This window comes from Dermacentor andersoni, chromosome 3, assembly GCF_023375885.2.
Source record: "Dermacentor andersoni chromosome 3, qqDerAnde1_hic_scaffold, whole genome shotgun sequence".
Classification (NCBI taxonomy): Eukaryota; Metazoa; Arthropoda; class Arachnida; order Ixodida; family Ixodidae; genus Dermacentor; species Dermacentor andersoni.
The window spans coordinates 85,642,937-85,669,451 of NC_092816.1; the positions used below are offsets into that span (position 1 = coordinate 85,642,937).

General features: G+C 46.5%; 1 protein-coding gene and 1 long non-coding RNA gene across 2 annotated transcripts; one reads left to right on the forward strand and one right to left on the reverse strand.

The window, feature by feature from the left end:
• Positions 1-2,052: 2,052 nt before the first annotated feature.
• Positions 2,053-8,756, reverse strand: LOC126542963 (Na(+)/citrate cotransporter-like). Its single transcript, XM_072286850.1, has 5 exons — positions 8,360-8,756; positions 7,099-7,248; positions 6,265-6,380; positions 2,216-2,355; positions 2,053-2,105 (listed from the first exon to the last, which is right to left on the reverse strand). Exons 1-5 carry the CDS (start codon positions 8,450-8,452, stop codon positions 2,053-2,055), a joined length of 552 nt encoding a protein of 183 aa, XP_072142951.1. The 5' UTR covers positions 8,453-8,756.
• Positions 8,757-22,576: 13,820 nt separating this feature from the next.
• Positions 22,577-25,918, forward strand: LOC126542952 (uncharacterized). The gene is made up of 3 exons (XR_008614830.2): positions 22,577-23,048; positions 23,933-24,040; positions 25,160-25,918. It is a non-coding gene; the product is annotated as an uncharacterized lncRNA (long non-coding RNA).
• The last annotated feature ends 597 nt before the right edge of the window (positions 25,919-26,515 follow it).

The window sequence follows — 26,515 nt, forward strand, 5'->3', positions numbered from 1 at the left end:
ACAAGTTAGCGAGAGCTAGTATATTTTGGCATGACCTAGCAAAACATTGAACGTGCCAAGTTGAGGGTCATTATTGGAAACACACACACGCACTCTCTCTCACACACACTCACACACACACACACACACACACACACACGCAGAGCGGTGTCCTTATGCCACAACTGTACCCAGAAGCAGTTGCCACCAATGTTTGCGTCTATACGTACTCTTAACGAAGGTGACCGGTCAATGACAAGTACACTCGCCCATATTGCGGGGTGCGCGAACGCGTGGCGAAGCGACCCTCCTCCCCTTCTAGCGGTTAACCTCTGGTGTCGAGACCGACACCTGCGCGCATGCGCGTCCCTCCGAGATTGCAAGCGTGCACGTTTCCGCGCTTCCTCCTTGCGCGCCGGCGATATCTGAATGTAGCCGCGAGGTGGCCCATTTGTGATATGCGCTGTGGCGGCTTCGACGGGCGTGTGAAGCGTGTTTAGCAGCGTGTTTAGCAGCGTGAACTTGCGCGCGCCACTGCGGCCGCTTTTTGACGAGTCACGAGCGCTGACGCATAGGGTCGGCCTGGTGGCGAACGTAACAAGTCTTTATTTTTATTTTTTCTGCGCTGCACCTTTTCATGGCCAATCTTCGTTGTTTCTTTCTATTTACGAACGGGGCGTTCTCCCGCAAGAGAGCGTGGCCGAAAACGCAATCTATAGAAGGAGACGGGCAAGGCGAAAATGAACAATTCATTTCGGTTGCATAAACGAAGTTCTGCCCGTCGAAGCCGCCACGGCGCCTATCGCAAGAGGGGCACCTGGCGACTACATTCGAATATCGCCGGCGCGCAAGGAGGAAGCGCGGAAACATGCACGCTTGCAGTCTTGGAGGGACGCGCATGCGCGCAGGTGTCGGTCGCGACACCAGGGCCGCTATTTTGTAGCGATGCCTTATGCCTTATTCTATGCTATTCTTATCATCCACCACACACGGCCGCCTGATCCAGTTGATAATATGGGTAGACCGTCGCTGTGACCACTGGCCAAGCGCGAAAAGCCTGAAAAAGCATAGAATCGCAAAAGCATCGCTACAAAATACCGGCCCAGGGGTTCACCGCTAGAAGGGGAGGAGGGTCGCTTCGCTACGTGCTCGCGCACCCCGCAATATTTTGTGGGCGAGTGTAATAATAATAATAATAATAATAATAATAATAATAATAATAATAATAATAATAATAATAATAATAATAACTTTATTTGCAACCGAAATTCATGCCTTCCAAGGGAAACTAATTGTTCACGTAGCTCCCACATGAACTCCGCTATTCAAAATTTGATCGTTGGGATAGGTAGTGTCGAGGACGGGCCTCAAAGCGCTCTTTTCCTGTAGCCACCTATTGTTGATAATTAGAAAATTAATTAGCGTAACTTCGCTAATTATGCACGCAAGTGCGGCAATCGCTTTGTAGCTAGAGCCATCCAGTCCGTGCACTCTAATGGTAAACATAACGTTACTGTTATTTATGTTTTTCTAATTATACAAATTTGGTGCAGGTAAAAAAAGAGGCACCCTGTATACGAAGAAGTCTTAGCTCTTCAGCAACAATAGCGGCGTTTACATGAATGCGACAAGTGGCGCATCCCATCACACATCTAGCGCATGGTAATCATGTAAGCTGCGGTATTGCGCTTGGAAGGCGCATAGCATTGACGCGACAGGAGAGTATAATTCGAGACGTGGTAAGTCGTCCCGCGCGGACCAGCTGAACGCGGGTGCAACGCACTGAGAGTCGGCGACCTCCGCGTGCTCCCGACCTCCCCCACCCACGGAACGCAAATCGCCGGAAACACGTGCCGGCTTATTTATTTACTTAGCACCATGATGCGCTAAAGAAAGGCGACACACTATTCTATCGCCTTCACGTAAACATGGCTGACGAGGAGGCTGTGGGGCGCACCGTACGTACGAGCAGCCCCGATCTGCGACGTGCGGTGACGAGGAATGCAGCCTGACACCTGACGCACCAGAAACTGCCCCCACCAGGGCGAAGGAAGTCGGGGGAAATGAAACATATTAGGGAAGGCCAAGGTGGGAGGCACGGATGGGCAAGGATGATTTGATGGCGCCTGCATGCACGTTCCCTTCGAGGGACAGTAATTTCCACTGCATGCGTTCTTGACCTGTCCCCGACTAAAGTGAATGTTTGGATGAAGCCTATTCGACAATCGGTACTCACTCGACCTCCTCCTGATCTTAGTGGTGACTTTCATCTGGTCGATGATCGCCATCGCCACGGGAGCCACGAGGGTCGTGACGGCCGTGTTGGGCAACCACATGGACAGCGAGGCGCACGCCACCATGAACACGAACAGGAGCCTGCGTGCATATAGGGACAAGAATATTATCTTCAGCATAGCTGCGTGCAACTCGGTGGCTGGCGCGCTTGCATACGGGCACAAGCGAATGCACTTATCTCGAGGCCTTTTATCAGGCTTAGGGAACTTTGTGTAATGTAAGTGGCATAACTGGAAATATGCGTAGGGGTGTGTTAGCAATAACTACTGGTGAAACAACGTTAACAAATTCAAGAGGCTAGAATTGCTTTTAAGGCCAAATAGCAGCCAAACCCGATGTTGGTCACATTATTATAGCGAGCGCAGTCGGCCAACAGCGCAAGAGCGCTTACAACCGATAAGCTTTGCCAATTCACTTCCTGTTTCGGAGGATCATTTGATCTGCTTCGTTCTGTTGTGTTGTATGTGGCCAGGGAACGCAGTAAGATATACAGCAGAGCCGAGTCTGACGCTTGCCAATGCGCTTGCTCGGTTCCCACTGGCCCTCAGCGCGTGCGCAGCACACTGCCATATGCCCTCTGCCTCCGCTGCGCGCCCTCTCCCCAACATGCCTTCACTAGGGCTTCTCTCCTCTTTTACACATTACTAGCAAGAATACAGCGCCCCATGTACCGTCAAAATTAGCAATGAAGAACCAGCTTGAGAAGCGGCTCCTACGCGGGCCGAAAGGGGGCCGCTATTGGATCTGGATGACAATCCCACCGCTGTCCACCAGTTATTGGATCTTGCCGTTGAGTGAGGCAGTTGGCGGACGTTGAGAAGAATTTTGAGATGAAAACTGGAGGTTTATTCACAATATTTACAGTAATAATATGAACTGATTAACAGTCATAAAGTAATTGATGTCCGGCAGGAAATCGGACGCTGCGGCCCGTGGCAAGAAGCCCGAAAAAGATGAATGAAGGAATGCTCATCTCTGCTCCTTGTCTCTCGAGTTTAACCCTTTCGGCCTCTCGGGTTCACGTAATTTTCAGCCAATCGTCGAGCCTGCTCAGGTGTCGTCATTTTCCTCCAATGGTAGGCGCCCGTGCAACTGCCGTCACAATCGGCGGAAGGGGGTTGCTCCAAGGGCTCCACTGTATGAAGGGTGACTTGCCACCGGCGTTGCCTCGTGGTTTGCAAGTGCCATCACAATCGGCAGAGGGGGGTGTTCTTCGAACGACCTTTCAGAGCTGCAAAACAGCTTTGCTCGGGACCAAGATCAACTACCTGGAACCATGCTAGGCTCCCGTTGCACTTTCGGAAACAGTCAAGCAGTGGGACAATAGCTCCACGTGCGGCGCACGAAGTGGCGGTCGCCAACGTGTCTGACAGGTCCAGGAACGTGTTAGGCGCGCTTCTGCGCACCTTAACGGGGTGTGACAGCTATTCGATGTGGCCTGGTGAACTCGAGTGATACCAGGAAAAGGGTCCGTATCTAACAGCGCGTAGCAGACGATGCGCAAACGCAGGAAAATGACAGCTCGATTGTTCGATAAGTGTTGCAATCTTGAAACAATTGCTTCCTCGAGTAGTTGTCATGCTACGCAGTCGTCGATGTACGCTGTGTCGGTTCAGTTGTTTTATTTGTCTTGAGAAGGGCACGTTGGTTTTTCCGTGTTTCGTTGAGTTCAAGAGTGATTTCTTGTCGCGCACGTAATGGTTTTAGATCGTTAATGGATAAACAAAGACTTGACCTGTCTCGTTTTCTGATAACGGTGCGGCTATTGAAAGGTAAAGAAAACGTTTCCTCTTCGCGCCACATATGATCCAAAGGTTGTTTAATGAGTAGAGCAGGCATGTTCCTAAGAGATACCCCTATGTTCGTAACCATATAGCCAATATAGTCACGTAGCTGGGAGATAAAATATAGATGACGGTGTAGTTTCCGGTCATATCGCTTTTGTAGTCCCATTTTTTTACTCTTTTAACTGCTGTTCGCTGTGACGTTAACCAACCATGCATCTTTTAAGCAATCATTGCGGCATAATTTACATGCGGAAAATCTTGCAAGAGCATAGATGTCCCGGATGATTCATATGTTGGCTACTAATAACGTGAACAGGCTGCGGGGAGGAGACAGCGAGAGCTTCATAGGCATAGTCTTCGCAGATTGAAATGTATAGCCAGCTTTTGCAGGAAACGCATTCAAATGTATTTAGCATTAGTGGAGCTAGAATATTTACCAAGCACCATTGCGTCAAGCGAACGTCAACGCGTGAGCATCGACAGCGTGATCCGACGCAATCGAGAAATGTTTATGCACACTGATAGACCAGGTCTGATGGCCGCGTCCGCAGACAGGGCGGACGCGGCCATAGGGTTTCCTACAATAATTACTAGAGGAAACTCCTGCGCTAGTGTCTACTGGAGCTGCAATGGGAGTGGTTGATCCAGAATGGGAATTATGGAAAGTACATGGACTTGCCTAAGCTTTGTCCTTTGGCTTGAAACGGCTTCGTGACTTTGTAAACTCATTTTAAGCTATACAATATAATTAATTATGTATACATTATTAAAATTGTCCTACGGAAGGATTCGAACACAGGACCTCTAGCACAGACGCCCGATATTGAAACCATCACGCCACGGACGCATGCAATGACTAAGGTCCCTAAATAAAGCAATGACGAGCCACATATAACGCCCTCGTGAACCTATCGCGGCTAATACCCGTGTCACACGGGCAACTCGGATCTCCTTCAAGCTTCCTTCCCTTAAAGGACCGCAAGGGAGTTTCACCTCAAAGGAGTTAGCTCCGTGTCACACGGCCTATGAGTGAGCTTTCGAAAGCTGCCGCTGGGGGCCCATCAGGCGCTGCTCACCTCGTACGCAGTCATGAAAGAAACACGTTATATAATGCTAGAAAGTTTTGGTTTCCTTTCTTTTTTTACAAAATCGCGTTGACCAAAACAACAAAAAATGGCGCAGTCAGGGCAGACGCAGCAGCCATTCCGAGAACGCCCGGTTCGAGAGTCGAATGTAGCTGCTGAACTCAAATATCTTTGTCAGTGCTCAAATACTATATTGTATGTAATAAAAACAGTTATAATTGCTGGTAAAAGTGAAATTCATAAAAATGAGGGTGATTTCCTCACTCGAAATTCAAGCACGCTGGGAACAAGATCTCCCTTCAGTCAGCAAGGGATATCTTCCCATCTCCTTTTGCTAGGAACTTCCTTAAACTTCCTTTGCTAAAGGACTGCCGTGTGACACGGCGCACATCTCCCTCGAGATAAAGACGTCCTTGGTTGAAGGGAGTTAAAAGGACTTTAGCCACGTCCGTGTGACAGGGGTATAAGCCAGTGCCTTGAAATGTTGGGGTATTTCGATTTGGCCACCTGGACAATCTGAACCGTTGCAATTAGTAGCGATTGTGCGTGTTCGCAACCTCTTCTGCACTTAGAAAAGTATAGCGGGCTCTGAAATTTACGACAATGAAGGCATACAAAGCGTGATAAACGAATTCCACAAGAACGTCTGGATTTACAAGCCCGACGAGCGGAAAAATCCATGTACTTCCTCTCGTTCCCATGATGGCTCAACGATTGCAGCGCCACAAGAGTTCTCTCTAGTAATTATTGTAGGAAACCCTATGGACGCGGCGACTGCAGCAGGTGACACAGCAACGAAAGAAGCGCGCCTAATATAACGCCTGGCGGGGAGTAACTTCGAGTTTCGCCATCTGTGGATCGAGTCGCGAAACGGCTCCCCTCGCCCCTCTAGAAGAAAACAGTTATGAGATCAGTCGGCTCCCCTGCTTATCTTACCCGGTATAGCCAAGGTATACAATAATGGCTTATTGCTCCTTCTCACTTCGTATGTACATGAAAAGCTGACGCTTTGCTTGTATTCACTGACTCTGCGCCAACATAACCTATCTCACTTTGCGCTTCTAACGTTGCGGTCACATTCGGTACTTCAATGCCTGCAATGAATGAATGCTGTATACCTGGAGCTGCGCGTTCCAACGAAGTAGAGTATGCGCAGAGCGATGCGCTTGGCCAAGCCCGTTTCCTTCACGCCGAGCATGACCAGAAGGGAGCCGAATATCACGCTGCACAAGTCCTGCATCGAGCGAGCACGGCACGTTCACTTATTTGCTTTTCGGCGCGATAACCTTGCATTAGGCGACACAAGGATGCTACACAATGTTTCACATTTATTGAAATACAGTGCATGGACAAGTGAGAAATATACAGCTGGCAGTTAGGCTATCATGAGCTAGCGCCTGAACTGTGTGCTTCGGTGAACCGAATGGCTGCCGTGTGTGCTCTTGTATGAGAGGCTCACAAGTGCCTTGACCAAGAACGAGCTGAGGTATTTTGCCGAAGAAATGCTTGAAAGTTGACGGCAATAGTTTGCAGTAGTGTATGCTGATATCTAGTATTATTTTCTGTTTAATCTAAGCACTCGTATTCTTGTCTATCTTTTCCGGCAGAAAGTATCGCATGCGTTGCAACGATAGTCGGACTCTCTACTCTCTCCTGGTTTTGTCGGATCACTGGGACAAAAGAATATATATATATATATATATATATATATATCGCTCTACAATTTTCTCATTGACACTTTTCATCTAATTATAATACTTGAGAAGTTGGTTAATTAATTAGGACTAAACTCTCTTCTCGTAGTCTCCACTTTCCTATATTGACTGAACGAGGAGCGAACATTTGAAAGCTGCCTTGAGAAGTTACACGACGCGCGCAAACATTTTCTCGGAATTTTCGCCCCGTGCGACGCGGTTACTCAAGCTGAATACTGCAGACGGGTAGACACTCACGTTGAAATAGAAGTAAGTTGTCTCTTCGGCCGGGAGAATGTCCAGGAGAGGAAACAGAACCACAGGCATCAGTGACGTCACCGGAAGCGGAAGCAGCTCTGTTATCCAGTAGAACGCCATCCAGGCCATGACGTAGGCGCACTGAGCCGGCTGATGAAAGAGAAGATTGCACTTTGTCTGCCCGTGTCGGGCCAACGTTAAACCAGTAGTGCGTCACGCCACAAGAAGACTCGCCACGAAAATAAATTACCAGGACCTCCGCGCTGTTGCAACTACAGGCATTAGCAACAATGGGGTGTGCAGACAACGTAGGAATGTTTGACGAGTACAGGTATTATGCCCAGTTCAGGAAAAGCTTTGTTTTTAAGTGATCTCTGACATTGACCAGCCGCGTTCGCTAATTGCACGTCTATGAAAACAATCTTGCGAAGAAGTACAGCATAATAACTGTTTTGTGAATACGCGCCTTTGTTTATTTCGACTGTCACGTTCTCGACTGCTTCGAGTATATACTACAATATCCCTCCTCAGTAGTACACGGATGAGCACAACTGCTTGTTTATTAAAAGCTGCATTTCCTGTGTGTAATTGCCGAAAAAATGGCTTGATGACACCGCATTCTTCCAAGGCTAATTGTGACTACGTTTTCTTTAAGTTTCAGAAATTAGTTTACCGCTGAGCGTGTTAGTTCGAAAAAGCATAACATTTTGAACAGGTGTGCGCAGTGCACAAGACCAATCCCGAGATCAATGAAGGTTTCTCTCTCTCTCTCTCACAGATAGCCAGCCCGAGAACTACGAGTAATCAAGCAAGCACGCTAACGCTTGCGACAACGTGCCACAGGACTCTAGGTTGTAGCTGGCGTGAGTCACCCAGGATCGCGATACTGGGAAAAATTGCGATTGCGATACTATCGTATATTTCGGAGGAACAAGATTTTCTCTGCCAACCGAAAGAAGCATCTATCTTTAAGCGCCAAACTTGACGAGGACAAGAAAGGGAACGCGCACAAGCGCTGCGCTTTAAACATGCTTTTTTTTTTTTACTTCAAAACCTCGACAGAACAAGTTTACCCCTCGGTGCGCGTATCGTACAGATGGAACTATTCGCTACTGTAGTGTACTGTGACATTATTACCTTTATGCCTGCCTTTTTTTTTGCGTGATAACTTGTATTTGGTTTGCGTATGTTCGAAAAACGAAGCAACCTAAGAGAATATCTTCTTCGTCCTGCAGGTACGCGGATTAGGAGGCGCGTTTACCTTGTTGCCCAAAACGACCACGACGGGCAGCAGAACGAGAGGAGCGCTGAGGAAGATGTGCTTCGACCACAGTTGTAACTTGTCCACGAACATCGGGTGTCTCGCCGGCCTTCTTTCCCCTAGCTTTTTTTTTTTTAATCTTTAGGAGCTGAGGACAAGCGCAGGCACCGCAGCTGGTCGCGATCTTCTTCTTCTCTGCCTCGCGGTGGTGTCACGTGCTAAGAGATGGTACTTTGTAGTAGCTGAAAAGGAAAAAAAAGATGAACGAGATGCACCACGTAAAAGTACGTTGATGTTCTTGAAAGTCAAATGTTTCTAGACATTTAACTACAAAGATGTCTGTGTCATTAAATGTTTTTGCGGGAACATTCAAGTGTTCGAGTTCTAGGGAAAAGGATGCCCCCGTCTTTGCAAAGGGGGCTCGATTTCATCGAGTGGAGATCCGCGCCGCGCTCAGAAGGAAGCGCCACGTGACAATGCGAGCCACGGAGTAAGTTGAATGTGCTAGGAGGGAGCATTATGTCACTAAGCCAGCCTTACCTAGCGAACTCTTCGTGAAGAAAAGAATCTTCGTGAAGCCATTCCGTTCGTCTTAAGGAAAATGCCTTAAGTGGCTTGTTGCAATGGCGCATACCCGTAAAAAGCCGCGCCTATTCCAGTGACGCAAAATATCAGTCACGCATAAGATATCGTCATCAGGAATGGCTCATACCTCCTTAAGCAAGCAGAGATGCAATGGTTAAATATGAAAGAAGAAACGAAAGAACTAAGGAAGCAACGAGAAGGAAAAATCCCGCCATGGCCGGGTTTATATCCCGCAATCTCGTGCTTAGCAGCCCAACACCATAGCCACTAAGCAACCACGGCGGGTACATTATGATAATCACCATAAGCGTCGCCTTCTTCGCGCCCGTAACCACGTGCCACGTGCACTGGTGAATACAGGTAGAAGAAGAGCCATTTTCCAGACAGACCGGATGCCGAGCGGCGTCGGGCTTGCAAATGAGGCTCCAGGCACTGGACAAGTGGTCAGACCACGTCCTCATGGCCACCCCTCTACCCTTCCTCGTACCCGTGGTCTATATAGGCAACAAGGTGGGTGCATGGCGTGCCGGACGCCTCACTCTTAGGCCATGTCGCAACCGATGCGAAAGGAACGCATCACGCCACTGAAATAAGAGCAGGGTAGACGAGAAAATTTAAATTTGCACATAACGCCGGACGCTCCTAGTGTAGCCACACAAAATTCATGGAACAATTCGACAGATGTTGGCTATACGTTAGCTGTGACAGCTGATAATGTTATGCCTGGGGCAGATAACCGATGGTTAAGTAGAGCTACAGAATAAGTGCGAAGGGAAAGGAAGTACAGTAGAGGAAGGCCGAGAAGTAAGTAGTATGCTTAAAATAGAAAAAAGAATTACACGCATTGGTTGGCATCAAGTGGCGCAATACAAGGGCAATGGGACAGTAGTAGGAGAGGCCTTAGTACAATATATACCTAAAATAGGCTGATGATGATGATGACCTGTACGGCCATCTTTTACAAAAGAAAAACTGACAGCCCGAGAGATGCACTTAGTTATGCATGTGGTTATTCCACGCCAAATGTGCCAACCATGGCACTCGACCATCCTTCATATCTACGATTTTTTAAGTATTATGCGCATATAAGCATATATGTATACTTGCACAGTACATTCCCCAAATGTGTTGAATCAATTTTTATCTTTCTTGCACATTTCAGCCGGTGATTTGCGCCTACATCATGCTCTGGATGGCCCTATACTGGGTTACTGCTGTACTTCCCCTTCCGGTGACGTCACTGTTACCTCTTGTTCTCTTTCCGCTACTCGGCATTCTCTCAGCCGAGGAAACTGCCAGCGCGTACTTCAACGTGAGTTGGTGTTCACGAACTTCAATGACTTGGATTAGCTCTGCTCAGATGTAAGAAGGCCACGTTGAATGCGAAAGTAGGCCGAAGAGACGTAGCATAGCTGAAGGCTACAACAAAATTCGCTATGTTTATCAAACATGTGCTCTTACAACAGTATCAAGTAGTTAAGAATTACGATTCGGTATAGCTACGTTTAATACGGGCAAGGAAATTTCTAAGGTGTATATTTAGCCCAGGTCTTTCTTAGTCATGTGAAAGCATGTCCATATAATGTCAACGCGATGCTGAAAGGCAAGGATAAAAAAGTATAGTTGATTGGCGCAAGCCATTGAAGGCATACACATAACGGAAGCGTCCGCTATGATCGAACCCCCATAACTGCCCCGCGACGTTCTCCCAAATTCAATATTTCCCTGGTGCTGCAATGTTCAAATACCGCTTAAGTCCTTAAAGTTTACAAGAATGATGGTCCCGAGAAATTTTCAGAGGGTTATTTGCCAGGTGCCGAGGAGCCGAACCGGTGTACAAGATTCAGCGCAAATTTGTTAATTGAAGCGTTAAGCACCGCATGATGTATTCATTTAAACCGTTCACTCGTGTCCACACTAGATTTGCTGCTTATATTCAATACTTTATACTCATAGCTATGATATTCTAACTCTAAGAATGCTTCGCAAATAGTTTTAAAAGATACTCTTCAGAGCAGGTAATAGGCTAGCACACACACACACACACACACACACACACACACACACACACACACACACACACACGCACGCGCACGCGCACACGCACACACACACACACACGCACACGCACACACGCTGCTCTTTTATCCCGTCTGTTGCACTGTCCAGATGAAATACACTGCCTATCAACTACGCAGTTCCGATTCAGACGTCAGAACTACCAGACGTCCTCTTACAACCCCTATGGGCTTTTTCAGGAAGTGGGAGCGACCATCTTCTCCTCCATGGTGTTCGGCTTGGCGCTGGAGAGGACCGGCCTCGCTACACGTGTCGCACTGCGCATGTTGTACGTGATGGGCACCAGTTTTCCCAGGTGGCGTAGCTCACCCGCACTGTTCTCCCGTTTATCGTGTAAACTAAGTAGAAGGTGAGGCAATGGAACGACTGCGCGAACACTAGTGCTGGTCTTTTTCAGCGTCTTCGTTCGTTTGCTGCCGGTGAGCAAAAGCGTAGCGCTCGAGAGCGAACACATATCTTTATATACCTTTTACACAAATATTACCTTTTCTGGAATACCCGGTCACATAAGAGGTCTACGGCAGCAATCACCCTTGTAGCGACATCTTGTCACGGACAGTTTAACCATGGGCCACAAAAATTAATACTGCAGTGAACTATCATATTCTGCTTAAATGCTAGTGTAAAGTGTCGGTAGCGACATAACCTTTAACATGCAGGTCTCTTATGATTTTCGTCCTGCGAGTATACTCACGCACCACACACACACACACACACAAAAATTAAACTTATTGTTGTCGGGCAAAACCTCACAAGATGTCGCTATCATTTTTGCTGCTGCTAGTAAAGGTTTTGTGGGAGAAAAGTAGGGAGACAACAAACAACGAAAGCGTAGAAAAGTTGCCAATTGTGGTTCAGGAAGTTTGAAGCTGGGAATTCCTTTTTTTTTCTTCAGATAGGTAGGAGATTAGGCAAAGTAAGAACAAGCGCTTGGTGGCGCAACGCACCGTCCCATTTTAAAGGTGACGCTCATAGCATCCATCCATCAATCCTGATATCCGCGGACCCGGAAAGCCATTAATTTGTAAATGGTAAGGAGTTTACGGACAAGCTAGACCTCCTTAAATTTCCCATGAACGCATTGAATTAGAAAGCTGAGTATCTCCAGTACTTTGGTTTACGCAAGGGCGTCAGCGTAATGCAGGAATTTATGTACGCTGGTATAGTGAGATCTTACGACGCTTCATTCAACTCTACAATGCCTTATAGAGACGTTGTCGTGTTCCATGTTTGTTATTGCTGCAAAAAAGTCGTATTTTCTGCCCTAAAGGGGAAGCATCGATTGCGATAGCAAATTAGTGGACAGCTATACGAAGCAAGGATGGTAGTTTTATCACCCGTATATACTTGTAAACATAGGCATAATAGCTAAATTAATAGGCATGGTGTCACACGCGCACAAGCAAAGTGAACACATCTCAGTCGATGACCGCACAAATTCGATATCGAAACACTGGAGTGAGGAAGCGCGGCAGCAGCAGCGAGTGATTTGTCCTTCGTGCTGTCTCTCGAAGCAACGCGAACTAAGCCTCGAAAACACAGCGCGCGGCAGACTCCCCGTCGCAGATGACTTTCAATATACAGAGGCCCGGGCAGGCGCGCGGGGGAGCGCGGGCCTCCAGGAGCACAACGCGCCACTCATCCCTACCCTCCCGCCGGAGCTTTGCGCGCGACGGAAAACGGCGCGATTCCTCCCCGCTTTCCTCGCTTGCGCGCTCGAGATTGAGACTCGATCGCCGGTACACCATCATATGCTTTTGCTAGCACATACAGCATACGGGGCACGGCGACGATTTTATCGCCCGTGGACTTCATACGGAACCTCACGACGACGGCGATGACAGCGGCAGAAATGCGCATGGGCAACCATATAACTGCTATTGCAATAAACAACATCTAAGAGGGCACGTGTGCTCATGATTACACCACTCTCGAAAATTAACAGCAGCAGGGAGGTAGGATATACCTGCTTACTGCAATATTAGCTGTGTTTTTCCTGGTTGAGCCCTGCGCCACGTATCCGGTGGTTCACGTTTACGCCTCCGCTTGCACGCTAATCCGCTTGCGTATACTGTAATACTGGACATGCTAAGACTCTATAATAGGGATCTCTTGACTGCGGTTGTTTAGTGCGTTATCCAGATCCTACAGCTTCCTTGCGTGCGTGAAAACGTGGGTGAAATCATGTTGCAGCCTGCTGTTTGTGTTCATGGCGGGTACCGCCCTGCTGTCAATGTTGTTCTCCAACGCTGCCACCACTGCCATCGTTGCCCCCGTGGTTGCGGCGCTGATCGAACAGATGATGCACCGGACCAGGTTCAAGAGACGATTCACCACGTTGAGTGAGACTGCGTTTTTCTTGCCGGCGGCATTGATTGTGGATAGTGGGAGCTCGTTTAGAAACCGTAACATTTTTCTACCACTTTGGCATACGCATTAGTAGGGACGTGCGAATATTCTAAACTGTCCATTAACGAATCGAGTAGTGTGCTATTCGATTTGGTATTCGAATTCGTGAACTATTCCTAAGTTCGAATATTTTTCGAATAGCTTTCGCATTTTTCAAATCGTTCACTGTGCCCAAATATACTTAAATTGGAGCAGAATGTACGGCAAATTTTCACCCATGCCGGTATAGTATAGATATAAAATATGAGAACTTGCGTATTTGGAGAAGGCCATGTCACTTAAGTAGCCAAACTTTACAGGCTGTACAACAATAATTTGCACTCTCTGAACAACCCTGTGCACGCGAAGACGCTACTTGTTGGCTCCTAATGCACCATTTGTGCTTTTAATAAACAACGCTTCCTAATGTACTTCGCTAGAATAGTGCTCGTTGTGTCGTCTTCTCGTGTCGTGTCCCGGTCTACGTTTCGCGCTGTTAACCCCAGGATAATGTACTATGTCATCACAGAAACTTGCTAACGTTAAGAATACTGGGACGTGAACATTGTTTTATATTAATTGGGAGAACGGCTATTCATTATGCGAAGGCTATTCGAAAAGTATTCGACATTCGATTCTATTCACTCCTGGCACTATTTGATTCGTATTCACTTCGGTCTCAAAAATCACTGTTTGCACTTCTCTACTTATTACCTATACGCGGAGTTATTTTTATTGGTATAGTTTGTGTAAAATTGTCTTTCCTTGAATGCTTAAATTATTAATGGATTCATTCGCTCACTCATTCGTTCATTGATTCATTCAATTCATTCATTCATTCATGCATTCTAGTGTCAGTGTGCTCGTCATTAGGTCCTTCGCTGACAACAAGAAAAAACAAAGGCAGTCAAAGAAAAGAAAAAGTAGGGCTTGTGTTTTCGCATATAGCGCTTTTCTGACGCATTGGAGAAATTACGGCGTAGCTAATCAAACATTTTGTTTGTTTACTAATTATTTATCTCGGACAAAGTCTGGAAGTAATGACGCCATGCACATCCATAATGTATCCTTGAACTTGCAGGCGTTTCACTATACACATGTCTGATGAACACCGTCTACACCGTCTGATGAACCATTTCGACGCTCCCCTTTGTTTCGCCTCGGAGTTGGCTGAGGAACCGTTTTCAAAATATGCAAACGTCAATGCATTTTTTTTTTCGCGGCTGATTCTAGCCTCACGTCTATTTCACCTAATGAAACGCCTTAAGCAGAGACCTTCTTCAGTCCTGCAATTTAGACATGAGCTGTTGTGGAGCTAATTGAATGTTAAAGTGCTATTTTATGAATTAGTTGATAACACGTTGAAACGCCGTGAAAGTAATTTTCTCCTTTTCAAGTAGACCAACTGAACGAGCGGATGGTGTTCGTGATATTACATAAAATTGCGAATTATGGCAAGTGGAAATGGCTATCAATGACCAGCACGCGGGGTAAATTGCGCCGGGTTATATAAATATTGCGCAGAAACCATCGACGATGATGATCAGCGTGAGCGAATAGCCGAACTCATCTAGGAAGCTATTCGCATTATTGATGCGCCTGAAGGCGTACGTTCGTCGCAGTGAGAATATTTAGGTAGCGTTCTTTCATTGCCTAATCCCTGAAGGATCCGTTAACGAGCACACCTGTATTGCACTTGTGTATAACCTATAGTATAAGCCTATTCATCTTATATGCGTTGTCTCCAGCGAAGCGAACCGCGCGAGCGCTCCTGTAGACAGCATGCAAGCCTTAAGAAGCGCCAAAGCAATCGTGCCACACAGCCCGTGTTCTTCAAAGCGCAATAACATAGCCGGCGTTTCGCGACGAAATGCAGCCCTGCGACTCAACTGCGCGTTAGCACACGCCGTTTGCATCGGCACCTTTGTGTCGGCGCTGAAATCCCGAACACCACCTACCAGAAAAAAACACCGCGAAAACTGGCCAAAGAGAGCGGGAAAGCCATAAGCTTGAAGAAGCGAGAGAGAAAGGGACGTATAGTGGCGAACTTCACTGACCCGTTCATGACGCATTTTTTTTTTATAGCGAAACCTCTTCTCCCCGAGGTACCACTCTCAAGGTCAATCTCAACGCGCGTTTGACCTTCAGCCGCCGGCGCGCAAGCATGCACTAGTGGGAATGTGTGATGTCATGTCACGTCATCCGCTGCGGAAACGCGTCGCAGCTGCGGTCGCTCCAGCCCATCCAGCCTCCCCGCTGTGTAACACCTGACTAGGCGAGGGTTTAACAGCTGCTTCGCCGGTGTTTGGTCGCTCAGTTCAGTCTCGCCATGGACGAAGCACTCGCCGGTGCGAGCGCCTCAACTCTTCACCGCAGGCGCCAATGAAGCCTTTGATGAGCAACAAAATATTCAAAGAAGCAAAACCGCGCCGTACCATGCTTAAGAGAGCTTCGCTCGCATAATTAGGTTCCAGGCGCCTTGAACCCCAGCCACATTTTTTTTTTTTTCTGACAGCGGCCGCACTGTTTTCTAAAGAGCTTCCCTTCGCCTACTATATACGTGCAGGTGAATCCGGCGCCTCATCAATTGTGAGTCCTTCGCGCCCTGTCGCCGATGTCTACAGGAAAGCCGAAGAGAAGCTGCGGGCTAGTCTTGTCGGGTGAGTCTTCGGGTGCCTATTAAAAAAAAAAGAAAGCCCCGTTGGCATCCACGAGCACTACCTCCGGGAAAAGTATGGAAGCCAGCGATCGCCACTGAGGAGCGCTGTAGTACTCCAACGTGAATTGAAATTTAATTGTGTCCAAGAATTTACGACCGAGTCATCAATTTAATTATTTTAAAACTGTACGAAATGCATCTTTGCTGTGACAGGGTACCCGCCGCGGTGGCTCAGTGGCTATGGTGTTGCGCTGCTAAGCACGTGGTCGCGGGATCGAATCCCGGCCGCGCCGGCCCCATATTGTCGGGGGTGAAGTGCCAAGAACGCCCGTGTCCTGTGCACTGGGGACATGTCAAAGATCCCCTGGTGCTAAAAAATTAATTAGAAGTCCCGCCACTACCACGTGCCTCAAAATCGAATGCCGATTTTGAGCCCGTAAAACCCCCAGGATTCGATTCAATCTTTGATGCCACAGGTCTTCCCCATAATTTGCACTCATCCGTAGCTGGCGCGAGATGACGCTGCTTCTTTTTAGGAGACCAAAGAAGGGGGAAAAAAACGAACGCTATACCGTGAGTACGTTTTTGTTCGTGTTCGCTTTTCACGCCGTCCTGTCTCCTAAAACTACGCGCCGCTATTTCGCACCAATACTATCCTAACTTGTCCAAACGCAAGCCTCAACGAATTAACTACTCCGGCGTTACAGGTGTATGCGTTTATGCTCGAGACTTTAGGCGAATCCGGGCTGGCGCTCACAGTTGGAAGCCTGAAGACGAATTTTCTTTGTGTATTATGCTTTAAAGCTTGTCGATGTGAAGCAGCAGTTATCGCCACGCGATGACGTTTCTGACAGGCGTGACTGTTCACGTGGTGTTCTTAGAGAAAGAGCGGCGCAGGCTTCCCAAGTTGACGCATATAAATGGAGTGGGTCCGGCTTGGGGTCCTCGCACCAGCGCGCTCGCTTGCGGCATGTGACAATGCGGGTTCAATGTTGCTCGGCCAACGCTTGGTGACGACTGCCGGCGTCGAAGACAAATTTGTTTAATGTTGTTGAGTTCGTTTCATATGGTGTGCACTCCACGACGGTTTGTAAAGCTCGGTTGCGCAAATTATTGCGTTTCGTCTTCGCCAACAGTTCTTCCTGCCCCCTCCTCCCGGTGCACGCTGCATTACGTCCTGCAAAAAGCCAAGTCGGGTCAGACTTGAATAATTATTCACTTAAATGATTCGTTTAAAAATGCCTTACATGGCCTCTTTGCATTGAATAAGGGGACATCGAGCAGGTTACACAAAAGAACAAAAATAGCTTTAAATACAATTCGATAGACATATGTCATGAGGTGGAGAAAATATAAAATAAGTAGTGTAATACGCAATTTTTCTAATTTAGAACACATGCACCTGTATTTGTCAACTAAGACCTGTATACCCTCCACAAAATTCTGCCTTGAACTCTACGGTTCATATTAGAAAAAATTGATAGAGCCGCTATATGTATATATTAGTCCAAGACAAAATGTAGGCAAGGCACCTCTTTGACCGCTGACGAAGCCCGAAGAGGAAAAAAGTTCAGATGGAATCGCTACAGTGTGCTGGCCTGTATTCTATAGGGGCCGCTGTCCATACATAGTGCACGGACGTATTATGACCACGAAGAGAAGTATTTAAGAGGGCAAAGACACTCTTTAAAGCCTAAATACATTTTTGAGATGTGGCATACCGAGCGGTTCTACATTTCTTCCCGTCTGCGGAATGCGTTCTCTCAGAAGACTGATATTGCGCAAGCCTGTACAAAATTTTTGGAAACTTCATCAGTCAAATTGAACACATTAGTGGATGTGGGCAATATGTAGACTTACGGCCGCGGACATTTAAGTAATTAATCAACTGACACATAACTGCCTAGAGGATATTACGTAGAACGAAGGAATGTTAAGTAAAAAGGCGAAGTAATCTGTAGACTCCCCAATATCCTTTATCTATATAATCGTGAAATCTGTCTGCACGATACTATTTTAGGTATTTTTGCTGTTCTGAAGCTTCAAAATTTGTAAGGACTGTGGGCCACCGGCTTCGTCAATAGTATTCTTTAAACCTTCTGGTATAGATACTTGGCCACGCACTCCAGATCACTTTCACTGTTTCAATTCGCGCATCACGTTTCGTGAACTTCAATCTGTCCAGCTCTGATTAGCGACGCATGCGCGACAACGTCTTTGAACGAAATGTTCAGCCACGGGTCTTGACGAACGCTTTCCTGCGTTCCAACCACGGCAGGCTGGGCCACGACTCCTTGATCAAACTGCGGCGGGAGATGATGGTGTCCGTGGCCTACGCGTCCAGCATCGGAGGAACTGGTGCCCTCACGGGAACGCCGAGCAACAGCATAATGACGCGGCTGTACGAAAAGTATGGCACCAGTAATTCACCGGGAATAGAGACGACACCCGTTGTAAACGCCCCACTGCAACGAAATTTCCCGTTGGCATTTTGGTTGTAAATTAACAGCGTGTAGCATTAAAACGATCCCGTCAGAACCGCGGGGTCGGTAGTTACCCTCGTAGTCACATTATGGTAGTTACATTACGCAGTTGCCGGCAGCAACTGCGTAACTAGGAAATTGACGAGCAGCAGTGCGGCATTTCTTGTTTTTATGCTTCAATATCAGAAACGCCCCTTTTTGTTGCGAGCTTGTCGTGACGCATCCACTCGTACTTCAAATGTAACATTTTGGGTGGAGGCCCTGCGCGAAATCTATAGATTATCTGAAATTAAAATATTTCTCGCTGACTAAAATTTTGTTACAATTGGCGTTTAAAAGTGTCTGACAGTGACAGTTTCTGATTATCTTGTGTAATTTTTTTTTGAGAAAGTACTGGCTTTGTATGTCCAATTTTCAATCGAAATGCTCTCGCTTATAGACGTAGAAAATACAGCATGAATATGAAAGGTGGCCATAAAAAAAATCCTGTGCCGAATCCACAAAGCTATTCGTTCTTATGACATGTTTTTCCTATATCAGGCAGCTTTTGTTAATATCTCGAGAATTACGATTGGCTGGTACTTGGGGGCTTATTCTGCAAGTGTCCACCCACAGGGCTGGACATTTCGGCTCCTCTTGAAATGCTGATTGCGTGGACTGGGGCACGAGGAAAACGAGGCAGGCTCCTCCAGCTTGCCTCCTTCTCGATGATAAAGCTCCAGCCAATCAGTGCCGACCCAAAATAGATAGCCCAATAGGTGGGCACTTACAAAATACCTCGCCCTCCACTCGTCTTCTAAAAATTATGGGGTTTTACTGGCCAAAACCACGATCTAATAATGAGGCATGTCGTAGTGGGGGACTACGGAAATTTCGACCACCTGGGATTCTTTAGAGTGCACTTAAATCAAAGTGCATGGGTGTTTTCGCCTTTCGCGCCATCAGAATGGCGGCCGCCGTGGCCTGGATTCGATCGATCCCGCGACCTCGTGCTTAGCAGCCTAACACCATAGCCACTAAGCAACCACGGTGGCTGCCCCCCCCCCCCCCCCCCTGTTTCTTATACGGTTCTAGCATAAGGACAGCGTGGTGAATGGCCAACTTACTTCATTTAACAAACGCAATGGCGCTTGCAAGTTCGTTGAACTAGACGGCTCTTAAAATAACAAAAAGTGAAAAGTCCCCAGAGCGACTTTCTGGGTCGCATTGATGACTTCAGACAGCTGGCAGACCATACTCTTATACTCTTGAGCTCTATAGCAGGAGACAGTAATATCGTGTATTCCGCCGCAGTAGGATACTCTAAGAAGTCGTATGTCTAATTCTCGAATCAAATCGATATGAAGCAGGAGCACCCAATTCCTATTAGAAAACACGTATGCCCACGTATGTCCTATACCCGGCCTATATTCGCAATGTGTGGAAAGCTTCAGCTCTCGTTATTTGCGCGAAGCTGCGCAGTTGCGGTGATTGGTATTAGAAAGTAATGACGCGCCAGACTATGAATAGCTACTTACAGGCCCAGGCGTGGTGCTGAGGAGAACGAGATGTACGAAGGAAGAAAAAGTTTAATTTTGCTATAGACCGGTATAGCCAGGTGGTAACTCCCTTGCTGTAGTCTGTGTTTACTCCTTTCACCACTCCAAGGGGGCAAGCACAAGCTGGTAGCTCGAGAAACCGGTCTGGCTAAAGGCTCTTTTTCTTTCTTTTTTTCTTTTGATGATCTCTGTATCGAAACAATGGACTGAAAACGTAATGCCATGAAAAAAATAATTGTTGTTGTGGCTGTGAGCATTCATTACTCAATGGCGAAAGGCTTCCAGGCGTGACTTTGACGTGCTCAAGTACGAGTAACTTTCTTGGCGTTTTTAATTATACATTTTATTAGTCTAGGCCAGGTATTGCTGTATTCTGAGTTTACAAAATGCGTTTCTTACGAACCTAAAAACATGTTGCCACCCTTCCTTGCTATTTCCAACGTTAAGAAGCACACCATATCTACCGCAACGTTAAATGTTAACTCACATCCCCCATCCACCTTTACTAACATTACTAGTTTTAATAGTTTTAATTATTAGTTTAATGGTTATAATATTAATAGGTTTCGACACTGCGCCTTTTGATACCGTCGCCAAAGTGTTGTTGTTGTTGTTGTTTCTCGCCAACACCTTGGCCTGCTTTAGAATTTGAGTGCCCTTCAATACTGTATGAATAAAGAAATGTGTGCACTACTAACACTACCTGCACCGGCCTATTCAGCTGCTGGTCAATACATCTGCTTTCCTTCATATCAGTCAATATCGGCATGCAATTCACGACGGAATGGCCAGTCGGGGTTTTGTGCAATTCGCGCCGGAAATGTGTACGCAGGCAAGAGCTCCCTTTAGAAAAAAGCGCACACACGCACGCACGCACACATGGTTGCCTCAGTGCATGCTCTTTTAAACATTCAGGGTAGATTAGCATAAAGCTTGGCGAGTACTTACAAAGTTAAAGCAATGGGCGCAATCACTAGCGGAAGCATTAATCGTCAAAGGTAGTTCATTTGCGAAGAAAGTGGAATGGCTATAACGCCCGTGGGCTTAGATTTAAGTGAGCCCCGTATGGTCAGATAGAATATGCGCGTAGCATTCTACCACGATGTTAATTATAGCTCCAGTGTTGTTTATAAGGAACGCTATCAAATCACAGTACTAAGTTGAACGATATCAGGACTATAAAGAAGAAGGCTATATAAAAGTGAAGGTTCTTCGCGCGTTCCAGCACTTTATTTTTACTTCCCCTTAGCCTTACCTATTGTAAAACCCCTGCCGCACTTGCTTCTAAATGTCGAAAAGCGCAACTACCACTATAACCCGAATATTTGATACTATAGTGGTTATTCAGTCAAGAATGCATTTCTGTATGCGAAGTTCCACAGAACGTCGTATACGTTGAGATGCAATGGCTAAGCATACGTTTATTCTTCTTTCTTTTTACGCGTGTATTTCAGTCGGTTCCCCAGGGCTCCCAAGTTAACACCAGTGACTTGGATGTCGGTCAACGTGCCAACGATGATCACCTGCCTGCTTGGAGCTTGGTTTTATTCCTATCGGCGCCTGAGACACATAATGTAAGCACGAAGACAGAGGAAGGCTCTGAAACGAATTGTGTGAGCAAGTCACCAATAAGTCGTATATAATCAGCTTAGGTTTACCTCAGCGTTCGGGTCTGGTTGTCTGCGTTTTGCGAGACCATCGATGTTTATGGAGCTTGAACATTACTCAGTTCAGTACCAGCCACTACAGCGGTAGGAGTATGCAGAAGGAAAAGCAGCATAAAAAGCATAAGTACAGAAGAAACAAGAAACACGCGCTAAACAGCTTTAGATCAGGTTTACGCCCAATTTCACTATTGAAACACAACGGCAAAACACAGGAATGTTCTTAATAAACAACCGCTGGAAGCATTTGAATAGAATTTGGCGCATTCGAAAGAAAATTTTGCATTTTCTTGATTGCTGAGCGAGACTTCTTATTTAAGGTGTCATGGGCACTAACAAAAATTGCCGTAAATCAGCAAGTATAAGAAAATCGAAGCTTCAAGTTCTGTGAAATGAAGTTTGGTCGCAATTCTCTAAACTGCATCTGTTAAAGCATCTAAATTTGAAACAGATGCTGTAGATGAGCATAGCGCTAGTGCGATATTTTTACCATGTTTACAAGGTTCTTGCAAAAGTGGTACTCACAAATTAATTGTAAAATTTAGAGCGGTGTATAACGCATTGATTATGTCCGCTTTAGGTTCTCCATCTAGAACTAAAGCTTGCCGAACTGTGATAATAATTTTTGGGGGGATTGAGCTGTAAACTTGAGGTTTAGTTTTTCTTTATTTTTCTTCTTGTGTTGCAATTTTCAATGATTCATGTAGAGATATTCATGGCCTTAATAGAATATGTGGTCCCTATATTAAGTAGTTTTTAACATTTTCTTTGAAATGAAACAAACCTCGTCAAACTTAATTTTATATGTATGCCGAGTAGATGGACTGCTTCGTTCTCACTTATTTAGATAGGAGCTCCAGTGGTAATGCCTCCTCCGAGGCTCACCTCATTTGCATTTTTTTTCCTCTTCTTTCTTGCAATACACAAAAAACTACCTTGACGATACTTGACGATTGATGTCGATACTTACCCGTTCACTCTTATTCGCGCCAATTTCCTATTCTCTACAGCATGAGATAGGCTTTAGCGCATTGATGTTGTTTCAACATGTTACTGGCTGTCATTACATGCGTCATCACCATTGCATTATCGCATTCTGAAAAGGTACTTTTCCTTCATGCGTATATTTCTGTTTCCAGAAATTTCTACTTAAACCGGAGGGTGTCTTCGCCAGTCACCTTTTTTTTTTATTCCACTGTTCTTCAGACACGACAAAGCTGAGCAGTATGAGACGACGCAGGGAAAGACTCAACGGGAAGTGGCACGCCGGAATGAGGAGCTCGGTAGAATCGGGTAAGAAGAGTGGTTTACGCCCCTCGTGGTCTGTTGTCTTTTTCTCACGTACAAGGAGCGCACGCGTGAAAGTTTCTTCGAAGCAATTCGAAGCAGTTCGAAAACTATACACTGCTTTAGCTGCTGCCAGCTCACGGCCACTGTCGGGCTCCCTGCTGTACTCAACGAGAGCGTTGACGTGGGCTAGCTGGTACATGACGGAGTCGAAACAGCGCAAAAGGGCGGGAGAGAAACAAAAGCGAAAATGACGAATCCCCATTTTCTTATATTTTTGCTCTTAGCTAGCGAATTTTGTAGCTTAAGAAATTTATCCGGCAAGTCACGTGCCCTTTTTGCACAATGTGTGTGATTCCCATGAATCTGTAATATTAAGCTAAAATCTCATGTTCTTTAAAACCTTTAGCACTGCTGTTACATTCAGAGCTGTTCTGTTGGTGAACGCGCTGTCTGTTAGAAAGAATCGTCAGACTGCAGGTAATCTTATCTGCATCACTCAGTTACTGCGGATAGAGACAGACACTTATCCCTTCTGGGTGGGCGCGTTGTCTACGTTCTAGATGTTTGTCTTGCGCACGTCATCCCGGTCCCGGGTTCGACCCCGGACAGGGACAAACTTTGCTTCAACTGCAAAAGGTGTTCTTTTTTTCTCGGAAAACTGAATGCGTTTTCTTTGCAGCTTGCTGTTACTCCCCGATGGACGATTCACCCTGAAAGCTTTATGCTCACACTGTAGGGGCGGCCGCAGTATACGTAGACGTCTTTGGAACATGCGGCAGTTGCCGTCTGCATAGCAGCATTATTTATCCACGCTACCTATTAATTACTGCGATGTTCGCGCTGCTCCAACAGCGCTATAATTCTCCCGTTCGCCGCTTTGCCTGCAGAGGCGCTGAGCTCGTCGTGGTGCTGTTGCTCCTGCTCCTGGTCTACCTCTGGTTTTTCAACTCACGCGACTCCACCTTCGGCTGGCTGAGGCTTCTTCCCTCGGACGCGTAAGTGCAGGCGTTTGGTGGAACAAGTGACCGAAAGTTCAGAGATCGGAACACGGCTCATTGGGAGTGCATAGTGCCGAGCGTGCTCCGAAGTAAATTGGGTCATCGGCCACGTACGTCACGCTTAGTCGGCCACGTGCCGTCGGATCACCGGTTCTAAGCAACGCTGGGCGCGGTCTGACGAGTGATGCCGTTTCGGAAGGCCGGCCGCAGATTAGGGCACGCAAAATTGTCCGTGCACCTCCATACCTTGAGGCGGGTTAGTATGTTTCCTGACAAGAATTTTCTCTCCGACACTCTCGCCCCTTCAGTCCCGCCACAAGAAGCTATCAAACCGCTACTGTGGCACTCTGGCGGTGGAGTACGGCTGCTGGCCGCGGAGGCACCATTCGGCACTGGGTCCAATGCAACAAAAAAAAGCACAAATCTGCCGAAATTTCTCTACGCAGTTAAAAAAAAACAGGTGGCCAAAATGAGTCGTCAGCTTTGCACTATACGCGGCCTCTCATATCTCTCGTGCTGCTTTGAGACGTTAAGCCCAGTCATTGCAGGGGAATGCTGCAAATATGAGACGTACTAGTGTAAACACGTTAGTTATGCGAATAAAAATCTAAGCTACGATGTGACGGAAGATATGTAGAATGCGTTTTGAAGTGAGAGATCAGCTCCTATGTATGATTCACACTGAGCCCGCGCAAACAATGAATCAAAGAAGCGAATGATGTAAGTTCGCTTACACTGTTCTTGGCGCCCTGTATCTGTCTCGCGATTGGTATAAACGAGAGGGTGAATCAAAGGGGTCCCTTTTTATTAGTTCTCAACCATATGAAGCCTACAAATAATGAAGCCAACGTTGGCTGGAAGGGCATGTTGGTAGTGTCGCTTCATTAGGCGCGAGCGCGACGATCTACATGGGAAGCACGATAGGTGACAGGAAAGCGCGCTCATTTACAACAATTTTTATTCCGCACATAAACCAGACTTAAACTGGGCTACTAACCACATAACCACATAAATCAGTCTGCTAGCCAAAGAAGCCAAGAAAGGTGTAGGATGAATTGACGGGCACAGTTAGACACATCTAGTGCGCGCGACGTTTTTTTTTTTTTTCTATTGCAGAATGCCCGGTGCTGTCACAACCGTCCTCATGGTGGCAATACCTCTGTTCGCTATCCCGAACTGTCAACGGCGTTCAGCCGGCTACCATCCGTCGAAGCCGTACGAACCCATCTTGTCGTGGCAGGATATGGCTTCCACATGCCACTGGAGCCTCGTTTTTCTTATCTCTGGCAGCCTGGCGTTTACCAAGGCGTCGCAGGTAAGTCCCAAGACTTGCCTATAGCTCCAGCTCCAACTACCATTTCGCGCCGCTCGGTGGGTTCTCTGTATAGAGAAAAAGAACACGCTAACGTGGTAAATATCGCCAAAGAAAAAAAAAAGATTGCAGTTTCTCCCGGAAGGCGAAGCACTGATTGCGATAGCATATTAGTAAACAGCTATACAAAGTATAGCTGTCTATACTGTATAGCTGGATAGTGGCGTTGTCGGTCGTATAAATAAGTAAACATTCACTTACAATTAACAAGCATGGTGCCACGCGCGCGCAGGACAACATAAACAAATCATCATCATCATCATCATCATCATCATCATCATCATCATTTATTCCCTTAAAGGCCCCTGCTTGGGGTATTACGTAAGGGATTTACAGAATGCACTAAACTTGGTTAGCAATACAAAGTGGGGAGAAACGTGAGAAGTCATTGAATCAATAAAAAGAAGTTAAAAAAAAAACCGGATACATATGGTCAAACAGGGATCATTAAGACATACTAGAAAAAGAATATTACACAGCATACAGACGGTGGAGCGAAAGACAATTCAAGAACGCTTGGTACAGAGAAGCAAAATTGAGAAACAAAGCATGATTGAAACAAATTAAAAGAAAGGTGAACTGTAGTTGATACAAGGTTTGCATAGGTTCTGTGGATAATAAATCACAAAATTTTACATGATCGCGTTTGATGAGGACCAATTCGGGTAGTTTATTTCATTTCACTATAGAAATAGGCAATGACGAGTTGTTAAAGCGTTAGTAGAACCGCGAAGACGCTGAATGCTTAATGAATTGAAAAGACAACGAGAAGTGCCGAGTGGTGGGAAAAGGGGCATCCCATGCAAACGTGCAAATGTAGAGTATATCCTGTGAAATAAACAGAGCAGGGGAAGTCGACGTCGGTATGCTGGAAAAGAGAGACTAAGGTTGTCTTTTTTACTATTTTATTGGTGCTGTGCTTGTAGTGAAATTTAGAACATGTAAATTGTGAGGCGCGGTTCCGGACTGCTTCAATGATCTTAATTAGGTAAATTTGATGGGGGTTCCAAGAACACGCAGCATATCCAAGCTTTGTGCGTACATATGTTTCGTAGGCCAGTTGTCTAATAGAGGGCGGTGACAAATATGGATTTCTTCTG